The 16,533-nt window shown below is 50.8% G+C and overlaps 1 protein-coding gene across 3 annotated transcripts; it reads left to right on the top strand.

Annotated features, from left to right (window-relative positions):
* The first annotated feature begins 6,054 nt into the window (after positions 1–6,054).
* On the top strand, positions 6,055–13,296 carry NHLH1 (nescient helix-loop-helix 1). 3 transcript variants are annotated; one of them, XM_032153981.2, is made up of 3 exons: positions 6,055–6,147; positions 7,654–7,804; positions 11,007–13,296. In XM_032153981.2, the coding sequence occupies exon 3, from the start codon at positions 11,179–11,181 to the stop codon at positions 11,578–11,580; it is 402 nt and encodes a 133-aa protein (XP_032009872.1). In that variant the 5' UTR covers positions 6,055–6,147; positions 7,654–7,804; positions 11,007–11,178; the 3' UTR covers positions 11,581–13,296. The 3 variants fall into 3 exon arrangements, with proteins under 3 accessions (XP_032009872.1, XP_058295776.1, XP_058295777.1); XM_058439793.1 differs by having other exon boundaries at positions 6,070–6,147; positions 7,714–7,804; XM_058439794.1 differs by lacking the exon at positions 7,654–7,804 and having other exon boundaries at positions 6,076–6,147.
* The last annotated feature ends 3,237 nt before the right edge of the window (positions 13,297–16,533 follow it).

Raw genomic sequence — 16,533 nt, 5'->3', positions numbered from 1 at the left:
TAACCCTTGAGTAGCTCACAGTTGGGATGAGAGGAGAGACAGACATTCTCACAACTACACGTAATCCAGTGTAGTGAAAGGAATAATCGCAGTATATCCCAAGTGCTCTGGTAGCACATAGAGAAATTCAGGACCATGTCAGGGGTGACATTCAAGCGATGATTTAAAGGGTTCACCAGGTGTGGAAGCACAGAATCAAGAAAACGCATGAGTCATGTTTGGGAGATGGTAAGTAAGTTCAGTGTGTCTGAGCCATAAGGATCAGCAGGAAGCAAGGCTGGGCTAAATCCCAAAGTTCTTGGCTGGCGTACTAAGGAGTTTGGGTTTCTGTTAATAGTGGGCCTTTTGTAGGCCAAAACAAGTTTGGACTGTTTTAGAAAAAGAACCTTACCTCTGTAGAGATCCTCAAATTCCCTGGGTCTTCACGGAGGCAAAATTCTGGAGTATAGCAGCACTGCTAAATGATCGTGAGCAGTGGCTGAGTCAGCCAAGGGAGAAAGAGAACCTCCAGGAGCAGAAGCCTAAACCCAGCCTTCACTCCACTGCTGGCCAGGAGGCTGCCTCTGACACGTGCCTGAATACCAGCAGCAATGGAAAGGGACTGGCTGGCAGTATTCACAGGGTCTCAAGCACTCCTCTTAGTTCCCTGATTGGACTACTTACTTTTTCAAATCCTGCTGAGAATAGGTGATTTTTCTCCAGGTTTCTCTCCAAGTTCCCCTGGGGGGAAGGGAGACATGTTTGGAGTTCTGAGAGATGAAATATACCCTGCTACTTCTCCCCCACCCCAACCCTCCCAGTTTGAGCTGGAGAGGCTGTGTGATGCTGGCGGGAGTCGAGCACAGCTGCCACCATCGACTGGGCCGGGCTCCACACCTCCCTCGGCCAAAAGGTCTCCCGGCGGACAGAGCAGTAAACTCCCTCATCCTGCTGGCAGCTTCAGGAAGCAGAGAAGTGGCTGGGTACCAATGAGGGGGCTGAACAGGGAAACAGGTTGGAAGGAATCGTGATCAAGGGGTAAGAAGTTACAAGATGTAGGTCTGTCACTACTTCAATCTCCTCTGCCTAGGGAAGCATCCTGAACACAAGCTTGTCTGCTGCCTTCCATGCTCCCTTACCTTCCACCTCCTAAAAAACCAGTTTAGCTTTTTCCATGGCTCATGGAGAGGCCAGGCCCCATAGAAGGAACACAGCCATCCAGATGACCCACTGGGCTCTCACACACCCTCCCTTTCTGAGACCATGGTTCTGGCTTCTTAACAGGTATCTCCTATACCCTGAAGACTTACCAGGTATCTCCTATGCCCTGTGTGACTAGCTGGAAGCATCTAATGGGCCATATACTTCTCAGTTCCTTAGCCTCCACCTCTCCCTTGATCTAGGCCTTGCCTACCCATGCCTTCTGAAATGTTTCATTTTCCAGCCCCTTTCCTTTCCCCGAGGGCTTTCCTCCCTACCTATTCCTGCCTGTTGCTAGCTGACACTGTACCTTCTCTTCCTCCCAACCCATGCCAATAATTGAATAACTGACCACTCCTGCCCCAAGACCCAGCCTGCCTCTGCCTATTGTGATATTTCGTCCCTCAAGACGAAGGCTTTCCTACTCACTGGTGTTTCTTGCCCAGCTTATTTGAGTAAAGGGGTTTTCTACTTTTTTCTTTTTCACTTCTGGGCCACTGCTCTCAAAGGTACATCCTAGGATGAGATACTGTTTACCCAGAGTACTCTGTGTCACCATTATTCAGTAGGACTTTTGTTTCTTCAAGGGACCTTACAAATCATTTTCATAATCTAACTCATTTGATTGAAGAGAGAAACAGCCCAGAGGAGTGATGTGGCTTGCCCAAGGTCACACAGCAAATTAGAGACAGAACTAGGATTAGAACCTTCTGTACATCTACACGGGCAGCCACAGCAGTAATAAGCATTTATTGAGCATGGCTCTGGGCAGGGCATTCTGCCCAGCATGGACTAAGGGGAAGAGATAGAGCATCTTCCCTTGGAGATTTGGGACCCAGAGTCTAGATGGCAGGACAAGACATAAGATAAATAACAGGCAGGGCAGCATAGGCCTCATGCAAAATCAGTGCTATAAACAAGTTCTACAGAGAAGTTCAGAGGATGAAGGGTTTGCTTCAGCCAGGCGAGGCCAGTATGGAGGAATGTCGTGGGAAAAGCTAAGGACCAGGATTCTGCCACTAATGCTCTTTGTGACCTTGGAAAGGGCATTTCCTCCCTCTGTAAAATGTCGTTAGACAAGGGACTGCTCTCAGGTCCCCCCTGGCTCTGTCAGTCTTGTTCTTTGAAGAGAGAGCGGAGTTGAAGCCTCTTCCTTCTCCCTTCATCTGAAAACTCAGAGCAGGGAACGTTTGAGAGGTTGATCAATTCCTGAACTCTCAAAGGTAGCCAGAGAATCAACTCTAGGGAGGAAAGCCCGAGGGGCAGTATTGCCCTATAACCCAGGGACAGCAGGAATATGGGGAAACTGTGGCATAACACCATAGAAAAGACCCTGTCACCCAGCATCCCGTTCCCAAAAAAGTATGGCAGGAATTGAAGTTAAACTGGGGAAGCCGGGACCCCTAGAAGGTTGGGGTCCCAATGGGCCTCAGATTGGATTTTTCTTCCTTCCTGAATTCAAACTCCAAAGCTCCAGGAGCTCTCCCACTCCCATTGTGGAAAAGGGCAGCTGTTGCCCCTGTCCCCAATTAGGGGAAACTTGGAGCAGGAGTGGAGGGGTCATCTCAGGAGGCCTAAGGAGAAGTCATTAGTCTGAGATGATGCAATTGTGAGTAAATGTTACAGCCACTGGCTCAGGCTAGTTGGATGCTCAGGGGCTGGGGGCTAGGACCCCTAGAGTCCCCACTGTCCCCCAACTCACAACGGAGAAGGAGTTAGATAAACTAAGGGAAGAAAGAAAAAAAATGAAATGAGAGGGTATCCAGAAAAGGATAAGCTAGTGAAAGGAAACTAAGGAAGTAGGGGGTTACTGGAAGGGCTGAAGGTGGAAAGGGAGGCTGAAAGCTGTGCTGAGAGGGATCCGAGCCCGAGGGGAGAAAGGCCAGGCAGGCGTGGCCAGGAGGGGAGTAAGCCCAGAGCTGGTGGTGACAGATGGGTGGACACAAAGAAGAGAGCTTCAGGGAAGACAGATGGATGGGGGAGGGAAGAGAAGAGGTTGGGGGGGTTAGGGGGGAGCCCAGTGGTTGGAGGCCATAATGAGATTGGAGATGGGCTATAAGCTGAGGAGAGGTGAGTGGAGAGGAAAGAAGAAAGGGGAGGCCGCCTTAGGAGACAAAGGCAATACAGCCCAGAGGGCCGGGACGAGAGGGCTCAGTTGGGTGCTGAGAAGGGGGGCTTCCAGCCGGGCTGGCAGCAGAGAGAGTGACAGATTGTGTAGTGAGCCAGAGTGGAGACCCGCTGTCACCTTCCAGAGGCACAGAGAGGTGGAGACAGAGAGACAGACTGACAGAGACCATGTGGAAAAACACAAGGAGAGAAGCTAAGACAGAAGACATCCAAGACAGGCTGTCCCTTCCCAGAAACAACGGCTTCTGCCCAGGAGGAGCGAGCTCTGCCTGTCTTGCTCCTGTGACCCAAAACACTGCCACTGTTACAAAATAACACCCTAGCCATAGGCCACTCCCGGGAAGGGTCAGGCAGTGTGGCACAGCGAGGGTTAATGTCGTCTGCTCTCCCTGCCAGCCGCCTGCCTGGTTGGGTCCCCAGGGCTCCCCACATATGTCACCCCCTCTCCTGCCAAACCCACTGCTTCCCAGCTCCTCCAGGCCCTCCCCCGCCCTCAAGGACCAGGCCCAGGCCCCTGTGTCTTCCCTACACACCAACCTCCCTCCCCTCCCCCAACGATCTACCTCTCAGGCTATGGGGAAAGATTTGCGAATCATGATCTGAAAAAGTGAATGCCTATAAAATGTAAAATAGCAGGAACACTCATTCTATTGTATCAGGTTTTGCTTGATTATCGGATTATAGCAAATAAAAGCCAGTGGAGATTTTTAAACAACAAAAAGAAAGTAAAATAACAACAAACTATAAAGCCATAATCATCCACCTTATCCCCAGGCCCTGGTCTTCCTGTCCTCCTTGCAGCAAAGACCCACACACAACTCCAAGCGTTCTCCCTTCCCCTGGGGCCAGAGGCCAGACAACCTGGGTTGGCCTCAGAACTCTCCCCAGCCTCCATAATCATAATGCCTCAGATATATGTGTGTATGAAACTTCTTGCCACTTTTAAATCACCATAGGAGGTTGGGATGAGCACTTTATACAGTTCACCTAGCATTTTCCCATGCATTATTTCACCTGGGTGTCACTACTCTGACAAAATAAAACTCAGTCAAGGTTAAGTGACTTATCCAAGGTCACCAGGACTTAGACCCACGTGTAACTGCCCCCAAATTTAGTAGATGTAGTTCTTCCCACCATTTCATGCGTTTATGTCCTCTTTATCACAATTGTGTTATTTTTTAGCTACTCCCCTAGGAAGCAAAAGCTGAAATCCTAAGTGAAAACTGGGGCACGACGCCCCAGAGTCCAGGATCCTGGGATGCCAGATGCAGAGGAGGAGGAGCAGCCCCCAGAGCACTCTTTCACCCTCCTCTCCCATAGAACCTTAGCTTGAACTGGGACGGGTTCAGGCGGGGTGCGTGGAGGTTGCAGAGCTTAAGTATCTGAGCAAAATGGCCTGAAAGGAGGGAGCCCTGCAAGGGGTTTGGCTTCTTCCTGCATTCTCTATGCCATCCTCAAGGTTCCTTTCTGCTTCGGGGTTCTCTCTAGATTCTGCTTCTGTTTTCCTCAATGTCTGACTTTTTGGGATCTGGCCTCCCTGTTTCAGTAACAGTCCCTCATCTCCATCGTTCAGTTTATCACCTTTCCCCACCTTGTTCTCTTTGTCTCTGGTATTTTTTGTTTCCTCACAACTGTCTGCTCTCTGCTTACCCCATGCATATGTGGCCCCACCCTGCCTTGGGGCCTCCCTCAGGACTCTGTCTCATGGTGTCAGTATTTCCCTGTCGCTGAATAGCTGTTTCCTCCACATCTGTATTCATCCAAGTCTGTGTCTCCCTAGCAGCCTCTTTTTTTTTTTTTTTTTTTTTTTTTTTGACGGAGTCTTGCTTTTGTCACCCAGGCTGGAGTGCAATGGCACAATTTCGGCTCACTGCAACCTCTGCCTCCCGGGTTCAAGCGATTCTCCTGCCTCAGCCTCTCGAGTAGCTGGGATTACAGGTGCCCACCACCATGCCCAGCTAATTTTTGTATTTTCAGTAGAGACAGGGTTTCACCATGTTGGTCAGGCTGGTCTCGAACTCCTGACCTTAGGTGATCCACCCGCCTTGGCCTCCCAAAGTGCTGAGATTACAGGCGTGAGCCACTGTGCCCGGCTGCAGCATCCTCTTTTAAAGCCTCTCCCCAAGTCTCTATCTCTCCCATAGCTTGGGTCTCTAAGTCTTCCACAAAGCCTTGGCAACCTGGCAATTCTGTTTCCATTCTATTATTTTTTTTTTTTAAATCTTTTTACCTCCTTTGTGTCTCGATTTCCCCATGAAACTGTGTCTTCCCATTTCCCTATGTCTTGCCCATGTCTGTTACCCAGTGACTCTGGTTTCTCATTTTTTTCTCTCCCTGAGTCTCGGTATCTTCCTGTGTCTTTCTTGTCGTTTCCCTCCACTTCCCCTGTCTCTGTGCATCTCCTCTTCTTTCTGTATCTCTCATCTCCCCCATGGCACTCTCTCCTGAGTCTCTTGGTCTCCCAATTTCTTGGATGGGGTGGAGGGCAGGAGAGTGGAGGAGGTAGAATTGTTGTTGCTGGGGGCTCATTAGGTGGAGATTGGTTTTTAATCAGCACCATGGCAATGATGATGCAAGAACTGAGATGCCACCTGATCCCCTGCCCCCCAGCCCCCCTCCTCAAACCTCCTTTCCCCTCCAGCTCAGCCCATCTGCTGGCGCCTGGGCACCTGTCTGGGCCTGCCCAGGTGGGAGTTGGCACCTCCCAGACTCAGGGGTGGGGGCAGGTGGGGGAGCTTGGGGAGGAATTATGGGACTCCCTTTAGGGAATGCTTCACCCTGGAGAAAGCCCAGAAAAGGTTGACCAGCAACAGGGAAATGGCAAGTCCCTGCAGCCTGAAGGTGAGATGTGCTCCTACTAAGCTGTAGGCCCGCTACACATATTATCTCCCTTAATTTCCATGGCAACCTAAGAAGCAGCTATAATCAACCCCATTTTACAGGAAAAGAGGTCCAGGCTCAAAACGTTATTTGTCCAAGGTCACACAGCTGACAGAGCCTTTTTCACTGAACCACACTACCTCTGGAGTCCTCTCCAGCCATGGTTCTTTTGAATACTCTCAAAGGTTCAGAGAAGACATCCAACAGCTGAGTGGGGAGAGAACTTAAGATACTGAAACCCTCTGTGCACTGTCTCTCTATGCACTCTGGTCCCTGTGCTGCCCCTCCTCAATCCTGCCACTCAGCAACACACACATACACACACACACTCACACTTACATTCACATTCACACACACTTGCATATACATGCTGGAGGCTGCTGAACTATTGATGGGAACTTAATCAGTGCCCATTTGCATATAATTTTGTATCTGGTTTTCTTATTGCTGATTTGATGCCCTCAAAACACACTCAGAGCCTGCCTAGGCTGCCCTGCCCTCCTCTCCCAGTGTCCTTCCAGTCCTGGTTCTTCCTGTCTTGGCAATCCGCCACTCCTCTCCTTTTAGCCCTTACCTCTTTCTTCCTAAGAGCCCTCTAATTCCCAGTGGGTCAGGTTGGGCTGGCCAGCCTAGAAAAACTCCCTGTGGGGTCTGTGTCCCAAATTTGATCCTGCTCCTCCCCTTGGTGATGGGTTAGGTAGGAAGATAGAGGGTAGGGTAAGAGGGCATGGGAGTGATTGAGTCCCAGGGTGATGAGGGTAGGGGCCTGAACAGTTGCTACAGGCAGCCTGGCAAGTAGTGGGTACCAGCTTTATGAAGGATAAGAGCTTGAGGGCCAGGATCCTAGGGTCCTCTTCTGCATTTTAGTGCTGTCCGCTTGCTCTTTTCTCGGTTTCCCTGTTAGTACCTTGAAGAGTCTTCCTCTCAGGAAAAAAGAGACACCAGGAAGGGGCTGTCCAAGTCACGCTGGGACTCAGAATGGGGCCATGGCACTTAACCATAGCTTGCTGGGAGCCTCTGCCCTGCTGCCTCTGGTGTGGGAGACTGAGGGGGTTCATCTGTGGTCCTGCCCTGGCTCTCGCCCCAGCCCCACCCCTTCCCTAGTTCTCCATTTCTTGCTTATGAAATATGCATGGAGAACAGATGTCCCTGCTCCCCCACTCCCCGCCCCCTCCAGGGCCAGCCCCCGCCCCCAGCTCCCGGGGGGTTCCCAGATCCCTCTGCCAATGGCTGCCTGGCCTGGCTGTTTAATATTGATGAGGTGGGGGTGGGCCTGGGCCAGCCAATGGAGAGCTGGGGGTGTGTGTGTGTATCTCCATATATATACATAGGGCTGGGCCAGCTCAGGTGTGTATGTGTCTGAGGGTGTGTGTGTGAGTGTGGCTGGCCCCATTACCTGGCCAAGCCCACCACTTCCACCTGGGCCCTACACCCCCACAATGTGTACCCCTCTTACCTGCCCTGGAGCCTGTACAGCCATGCCACACTGCCCCTGAGAGTCTAGAAAGCTGGTCACTAACTTTGCAGACGGATGAACCCTGAGCACCCAGAGGAGACGGGGGCTGTCAACGCTGCCCCTTGTCCTGCCGGCTTGGATCCCCTGACAGGGTCCTTCTAGGTAAAGGGGAAAACCATGGGTGGGGAGGGATGGGCGTGTCCCTCCCTTTCTCTGGCTCAAGCCCCTTCCTAGAGCCTCGCTCTAGTTCTCTCCCTTGTGCGCTGTGTCTCTCCCTGTCTCCGCATGTCCCTCTTCTCCACTCCTCCCCTTCGACTCTTTGTGCCTATCTATCCTCAGTCGGGTTAGGGCTGGCAGAAGTGGGGTGGGAAGTCCTGTCCTGCAGGCTTGGAATTGCTGCTCCCCTGATCCTTGGACCCTGGAACTTTGAGACCAGAAGTGGATTTGGGGGTGAGGACTTGATGGGTAAATAGAAGCTGCTGCCGGGACTGGAACTGGGGAGGACAGTGGGGCCAGGTGGAGATGAGACTGGGGCCAGATGGGGAGCACAGAGAGGGGAAGGAAGGTCATGGCAAAGTCATGAGGGATGAAGGAACACAGGGACCGGGCAGAGAAAATTAGCCTGTGATAGATGTGATAAATGTGTTGGGAACCCTGCAGCTGAACTGCTGCTCCCAACCCCAGCATGGGGATGGGCAGTTGGGGGCACTAAACATGTACTGGGAGGTGCTGACTTTGGGGCCTCCCACACTATTGCCATCCCCCCATAGTTCATTTGAACCCCAGAATATGGAGTGTGTTCTCAATTTCAGCACTAACCACTTTCTGTTTCCTGTTAAGATTGTGTGTGTACTTGTCATCAGATGTGGATGACTTTGCATCCCTCCAGAGCTTCATAGCTGTTTGTTGGCTTGACTTGAACCTATCTTCTGTGTGGTGGGGTGGGGCAAGGCTTGGGAGGATCCTAACCGCTGTGAGAGTGTCTATCAGGCAGGAAAGCCAGGGCTGGGGAGGAAGGGGAGATAGTGACGGTGCAGGCACCTTGGTGCTTCTGTTTCTAATCACTCTTAGTTGAGCTGATGGTGAGTGGCCCACTGTTGCCCTTTAACACTACACACAAGCAAAGCCCTTTCCCCAGCTTTTCCCAGGCCATGTTTGTGCTGCCTTGCCCTGATCTCCTCTGGTTCTAGGACAAGCAAACCTTAGCTGAGTCCCATAAGGGTAGCCCCAAAAATCTGTCTGTGTCCTCCTCTGCAGGCCATGTCTGAACCTTCCTTGGGCTATGGGAGAGTATGGGGGTAGAAGGTTGATTATGTTCCCTTTCCCCAATCTTCCATGCCGAGCCTCCAGAAGGGCCAGGGAATGGCAAGGGCTGAAAATTTCGAGGACAGAGGTGGAGGAAGGGGCTGGTTGTGCATAGTGGGGTGGTGGTGAGAAGAGATATCTTCCCCCGGTTTTAGTGGACAGGATCTGATATCTACAATGGTTCTGCTGGGGAGGTTTGGGGAACTAAGAGGGGAGCTGTGCAGAGCTGGGGCAGCTGTGCAGAGCTCCATATGTCCTAGTCTACTCTACAATGGGCAATCTGTGTGTTTATCCGCTCCTCCACCCCAGGCAGCAAGGGTGGAGAGGGGCCCTGAGAGGGAGGGGACCACAGGGCCAAGGCTTGTATTCTCCCCTCACAACTGGGAAGTATCTAGAGTCATAGCTTAACTTCTCTTGGAGCTGTGGCTGCAGTCTTGCTCAGATTTTTTCCTCCTTTTATTTATTCATTTAGGTAAAAAACAACATAAAATTTATAATCTTAACCATTTTTAAGTGTACAATTCAGTAGTGTTCAGTATATTCATATTGTTGTGAAACAGATCTCTAGCAATTTTTCATCCTGCAAACGTATAATTCTATACCCACAAAACAACAACTCCCCTTTACCCCCTCCCTCCAGCCCCTGGCAACCGCCATTCTACTTTCCGTTTCTATGAATTTGACTACTTAAGTGGAGCTATACAGAATTTGTGTTGTTACGGGTTTATTTCACTTATCATCATATCCTCAAGGTTCATTCATGCTGTAGCATGTGACAGAACTTCCTTTTTAGGGCTGAATAATATTCCACTGTATGTATATACTACATTTTGTTTATCTGTTGTCTATTGATGGACATTTGGGTTGCTTCTACCTCTTGGCTATGATGAATAGTGCTGCTATGAACATGAGTGTGCAAATATCTCTTTGACACCCTACTTTGTTTGTATATATACCCAAAGGTAGGATTCCTGGAGCATATGGTAGGTCTATTTTTTATTTTTTGAGGAACATTTATACTGTTTTCCATAGTGGTTGCATCATTTTACAATCTCAACAAGGCATAAATGGGTTCCAATTTCTCCACATCCTCACTAAGACTTATTTTTCATTTGTTTGGTTTTTGTTTTTATAGTAGCCATCCTAATGGGTATGAAGGGATATTTCATAGTGGGTTTGATTTGCATTTTAATGATTAGTGATGTTGAACATTTTTTCATATGCTTGTTGGCCATTTGTATAACATCTTTGGAGAAATGTGTATTCTAGTCCTTTGCCCATTTTTTTCTTAAAAAATGTTTATATAAATTTGTGGGGTACAAGTGCAATTTTGTTACACGCATAGATTGCATAATGGTCAAGTCAGGGCTCTTAGGATGTCCATCGCCTGAATAACATACATGGTACCCATTCTGTAATTTCTCATTTCACCCCCCTCCCAATCCCTCCTTTGCCCATTTTTAAATTGGGTTATTTGATTTTTTGTTTTTGTTGAGTTGTAGGATTTATTTATATGTTCTGGATATTAACCCCTTATCAGATATATAATTTGCAAATATTTTCTCTCATTCCATAGATTGCCTTTTCACTGTTGATTATGTTCGTCAATAAATTAAAGTCTGATGTGGTCCCGTTTTTTCTATTTTTGCTTTTTGTTGCCTGTGCTTTTGGTGTCATATCCAAGAAATCACTGCTGAGTCCAACGTCATGAAGGTCTCTCCCTGTGTTTTCTTCTAGGAGTTTTATGGTTTTAGGTCTTCAATCCTCTTGCTCAGTTTTAATCTGCCTGGTGTATCCTTCTCATCACTTCTTTCCTTTCCTGTTACTCGTTTTCTCTTCCCTTCTTACTACCCGTCCTCCTCCTCTTCCTTTCACCCTGTCCACCTGCCTCTCTGTCTCTCTGCCTCTCCCCACCCCGACCCCCACCCATTTCTGCTGTTCTTCCCTCACACTCACAGTTCCTTACCCCTCGCAGCCCATCTCAAACCTGCTTTCCTACCTCTGAGCTGAGCACTCCCTCCTCCCTCCGCTGCTATCACTTCTCTCTTCTCTTTTTCAGGCTTCAGACTGGAACCCTGACCATGGAACCCTGAAGTGGCAGTGACTTCTAAAGCTCAGTGGCAGACCCCACGACCCCAGGCCCTTCCTCCCCCTCCCACCACCAGCTTTCAAGCTCCCAGAGGGAGGGGTGGGGAGGGGATCCTGATCTCACAGGGCAGGGGGCTTCCATCATGATGCTAAACTCAGACACCATGGAGCTGGACCTGCCGCCCACACACTCAGAGACTGAGTCGGGCTTCAGTGACTGTGGGGGCGGGGCGGGCCCTGATGGTGCCGGGCCTGGGGGCCCGGGAGGGGGCCAGGCCCGAGGCCCAGAGCCGGGAGAGCCTGGCCGGAAAGACCTGCAGCATCTGAGCCGCGAGGAGCGCCGGCGCCGGCGCCGCGCCACAGCCAAGTACCGCACGGCCCACGCCACGCGAGAGCGCATCCGCGTGGAAGCCTTCAACCTGGCCTTCGCCGAGCTGCGCAAGCTGCTGCCCACGCTGCCCCCCGACAAGAAGCTCTCCAAGATTGAGATCCTGCGCCTGGCCATCTGCTATATCTCCTACCTGAACCACGTGCTGGACATCTGAACTCGGCCTGTCTCCCACCTCTCGGGCCTCTCTGGGGCCCCTTTCCACCGCTCACTGCTTAGAAAGGCCGCATCCTCCTCCCCGAGCCCTTATACCTTGGCATGGAGTCCCAAAGGCCCTGGGCCCAGGCATGGAGCCCACCGGCTGGTCATGAGGGCATCTTTCTTTCACTGACCCAGGCACCTCGAGGGCTATTCTCCTGGGTTCCTTCCGGGGTTTATTGCTGAGGCCCAGCTGTGCAGAATTGTTTGCTAGTGTGGTTGGTATGGAATCCTTGCTGGCTTTAGTAAGCCAGCCGCACTTGGAGTCTGCCCCCAAGCTCCCTCACGGAATGCTGCCTCTTCCACCCCTATGTCCAAATTTTCAGCGACCACAGACCCCAGCTGTGTATCCTATCTGTTCTAGCTTCTCCTGCCCATGGTGGGGATGGGCTGTCAGAACTGCAAGGGAGGAAGACTGGGGTTAGAGTGGGGAGTGGGCTTCTTCCTCCAAGATCTCAGTCTCTCAGTGCTTGGCAGAGGGATGGGGCCCTGGGGAGGCAGGAGTTGGTGCCCTGACTCCTGTGAGGGGAATCTCAGTAGCTGGCAATTATGGAAAAACTCTTCCTGTTTCTGTCCATCTTGTTCCTGTGGCTTAGCACATACAGACCTCAGATCTTACTTGGTAGTGAGTGCCTTGCCCTCTTTGAGCTATTTGGCCACTTCCCTGTCCCTCTGACTCCCACTGTCCCAATTTTCTCCTTCCCTGTGTGTCACTAGAGAGAAAAAAAAAACAAAAAACCTAGATCCCGGATTAGGGGATGACATCCCAAACAGCCTGGAGTATTTGCAGAAGGCTCAGGCAACAAGTGGGCCACATCTCACTTCTGCTTCCTCATCTCAGCCCACCCTGAAAATGTGCAGCACCCTCACTGGTTCCTCCCCCTGACGCAAGGGGGATGCCCAGTTGTTGCCCTCTGGGAATGCTCAGTTCTCCTGGCCTTAGGACCTACTTATTACATTTTTTTTCTCTTTCCTTGAGCTGCCTTTGGCAAGGGAAGAGACCCCCAACTCTGCGCCCGTACTCCATGTTGCTGATCCCCACCTGCACACTGTAGCCCAGGGTCAGCAGTAGAATGAAGGGCCTTAGAACCTGCATAGAAGAAATGAACTCACTGCATTTCTGTGCTCCCTCCTCCCTCGCACCAAACTCCTAGCTCTACAAGTATATTTATTTATTTATGTATTTATTTATTCATCTATTTATTTACTTATTTATTTATTTATAAATATTGCTATTTATTGCCGAGTTGTGCACTTTGGGGTAGAGTGAGGGGCTCCCAGCAGCTCTAGCCGGGTCTCTCTTGCTTCCTCCCTGCTTACTCCTTTCCTTTTCTTGCTCCTTCTTCAACACCTGGTGTGTGTGAGCATGCCCTTTGCTCGCCACACCATATCCTTTCCCCAGATCCACCTGTCCTGACACTCTAGTCCTCCAGGATAGTGCTCCTCTCCCAGCTCCGGGGCTCCTGGGTGTCCTTCCTCGACTCCCTCCACCCCTAGACAATCCCACCCTGTCCCATCTGCCTCTTTTCTCTCCCCAGCCTGCCCTGTGACTCTCGCCTCTTCCTGATACTCCCAAGAGCAGGCCCCAGGGGTCTGTGTCATATATCTCTGTGTGATTCCTTCTGGTTGCATTCCCAATTTCATACAAAAAGAAAAATAAAAGTGACCTCGTTCTAGCACCAGGTATGGTTGTGGTTCATTCAATTGGGTTCGGAAGCTGGCCTGCAGGTTATGGTAGGGTGGGCATTGAGGGTCCTAGGCTTCGTAGGCTCTTCTGATGGGGTCAGGAGAGCTCAGTTTGGGGAACAAATGAAGACAGAGAGAAGGGGCCACAGGGAAAAGAGGTACAGGGCATAGTACAACATACAGGTCCAAGATCTCCCCACCAAAATCTGGGTGCCAGATACTCCCTTCTTGGCACTCATTTAGTGACACTATCTGACTTCTCTGATGTTGTGCTTCTGCTCCTGCTCTCTATGGCCTGAGAAGGAGGTGAATATTCCAGTGGAACCCAAGTTAAACATGTGTCTGTGGGTCCGTGCTGCTGGGAAAAGCTATGGTATGAAACTGAGACATTGCCTTCCCCTTTATTGTCTCTACGCTGGGTCAAAATTCCCTGCAATCTCAGTTCTTGGCATATTTTGTTTTCTCCAGCCTTAGGATACTGGGGAAAACAGATGGCAGGCCTGGGACTCAGAGAAGAATATGGACAGGGATAAAAAAAAAAAAAAGAGTGCTGAAGGGACTCTCAAATGAATTTATAGATGGGGACACTAAAGCTCAGAGAAGGGCAGGGTCTTACCCAAGGCCACACAGCTAATTGGGGGCACAACTCAGGCCCAAATCCAGTTTCTTTCTACCATATGCTGCCAACTCCCCTCTGCCTCCCTAAAATGACCCAGCCTGACAGTTAGCCCTCTTTTGGACCCCATATTTTCATAGGTGCATTGATAAACTAGAGAGGATTTAGGGTTGTGTGGTGAAGAAACCAACAGGTCTGGAGACCACTTTATAGAAGGAATAGTTGAAAAACTGAGGATATGTGTTTTGATAAGAGTAGACTTGGGGGTAATATGACACCCATCTTTAAATATTGAAAGAAGAATCAAAAATGGATATTCTGTGGGGCCCCAGCAGGCAGAACAAAACCAGTGAGTAGAAGTTAGAGGAAAGCAGATTTTAACTGGAAGAAAAATTTTGCAACACCTGGAGCTGTCCAGCAATGGCACTGACTGCCTCAAGAGGAGAACTCCAAATAGAGAAGGTGGAGAATCAACCACACGCAGAGAAATCATACAGCACATTGCTGCCTCAGATGGAACACTGGCTAGGTTCATTAGAAGATCCTCTCCAAACTTAAGGTCATATGAGAAGGCTGAAGGCAAACAGCAGGAGGTAAATGCAGAGACAACTTTCAGTCCCTGAAGGTTTTCTTTTTTCTTTTTATCTTTTTGAGACAGAGTCTTGCTCTGTTGCCCAGGCAGGAGTGCAGTGGCGGGATCTTGGCCCACTGCAACCTCCACCTCCAGATTCAAGCCATTCTCATGGCTCAGCCTTCTGAGTAGCTGGGACTACAGGCACCCGCTGTCATGACCAGCTAATTTTTGTGTTTTTAGTAGAGATGGGGTTTCGCCATGTTGGTCAGGTGGGTCTCAAACTCCTGGCCTGAAGTGATCCTGCTGCCTTGGCCTCCTAAAATTCTGGGATTACAGGCATGAGCCACCGTGCCTGGCTATGGGTTTTCATCTTCGACAAACAAAGAATGACATAAGCAGCACGAGGGGCTTGAGTTAGACTTAGGGAGGAGCTTCCATACAGGAGGACTTGACATCTTCCCCTTCCCATGTGAGTTAAATGACATGTGCTCTGCCCAGAGCCTGGCAAAAGAGGGGGCTGAACTGAGATCAGGGAGAACTTCAGGACTCCAAAGGGCCAGAGATGGACAGGAACACAGAAATCACTGAATCCAACAACTTTATTTCAAAGGCAGGTGAACTACTGTCCAGACAGGTGACGTGACTCACCCATGATGATAGCCTGGGATTAGAAGCCAAGTCTTCCATTCCTGGCCCTGAGAGCTTTGTGCTTCTCTGTGCTCAGCAGCCACAGTCCTCTGGGCTCCCTGCCTCCCTCTCTTGTCTCTTTGCCTGGGCTGGAGAGCAGAAGGGGCTAGGGGGCCCCTCCCCTCAGGGATCCCTGAGGACCTGGGGGTGGTGAGAGGGGGAAGCTGCAGCTGTTCTACTGCTAGCTCCGAATTTCTTCAGATAATCAATTGGCCTCGCTGCCGCTGTCTCTCTTCTTGCTCTTCTCCTCTGGGCAGGACAGGAGAAGGAGGTGGAGAGTGGGAGGAGGAGGGAGCAGGGGTCCAGGCACTGGGGGAGGAGGGAGAGGGCAGGGAGATGGAAGTCCCTGGGCTGAGGAGAAAGTGAAAGCTTTGGGGCTAGCAAATAGGGAGGATGGAGAAAAGGGATTGTTAGAAGAGGATCTGCTCTGCATCCCTCATTCCACATCCCTCTAAACCCAACTAGTGGGAGGTAGGGTGGGGGAGGGGCAGTTTGGAGGACCCCAGAATGGGACTGTTGCACTTCACCCCTGCTTTTCTCCTCCCCTTGCCAAGTATCCCATGCATGGCCATAGCTCCCCCAGCTGTCCCTGCCCTCTTCCAGCCCTAGTGACCACAGGTGCCTGACCCTCCAGTCTTGTCTTCATCAATGCCGTCCTGTAACTCAGCAAACCCCACCACCAGTGACAGAGCAGAAGGCAAGGCCCCAGGGGCTGGGAGTGGGGGGTGCCTAAGATATCTCGCGCGCACACACACACACACACACACGCATACGCACACACACTGTCATAGGCTGCCAGGCATATGGCCTCTTTGTGCCCACACAATGGAGGCCCTGTCTGTGCCCTTTCCCAAGTCTGGGCACAGTGTGGAGGGTGCTCTGCTCCCTCATTCCACCCACCTCCCTTCCCTCTCCACCCCCAGTGCAGGCCCTGCCTTCTTTGCCTTTGCTTCTTCCTCTTTCTGGAAAGCCCTTTCTACCACCCAGTTCCTTTATCTTTCTGCTTTTTTCTTGTGTTCTTTCCTGAGCTTTTGACCTCTCATTGGATGAGGATTATGGGCAGAAGAAAGAGGCTCACAGTGTTGGGATGTCAGCGCAGGGAGGAGAAGGGAGCAAGCAGAGATGAGCCTGAAAGGCTGAGAGGGAGTGGAAGAAGGGAGGCGGTGGTGGCAGCGCAGCAACACTGTGCTAGAGGGGAGAAAGCCCACTCCCGGCAGCCAGAGGACCCATGTCCCTGCTCTGTCTCCACCTTTCCCCTTTGTGCCACAGTGAGCAAACCGCATGCCCTCCCTGAGTGACAACTTTTTCATATGGAAAGCAGGAAAGACAACAAGACCCACCGGGGTGTG

Source organism: Hylobates moloch, unplaced genomic scaffold, assembly GCF_009828535.3.
Source record: "Hylobates moloch isolate HMO894 unplaced genomic scaffold, HMol_V3 SCAFFOLD_5, whole genome shotgun sequence".
Classification (NCBI taxonomy): domain Eukaryota; kingdom Metazoa; phylum Chordata; class Mammalia; order Primates; family Hylobatidae; genus Hylobates; species Hylobates moloch.
Note: the sequence above shows the minus strand (reverse complement) of the source record. Positions and strands in the feature narration are given on the sequence as shown.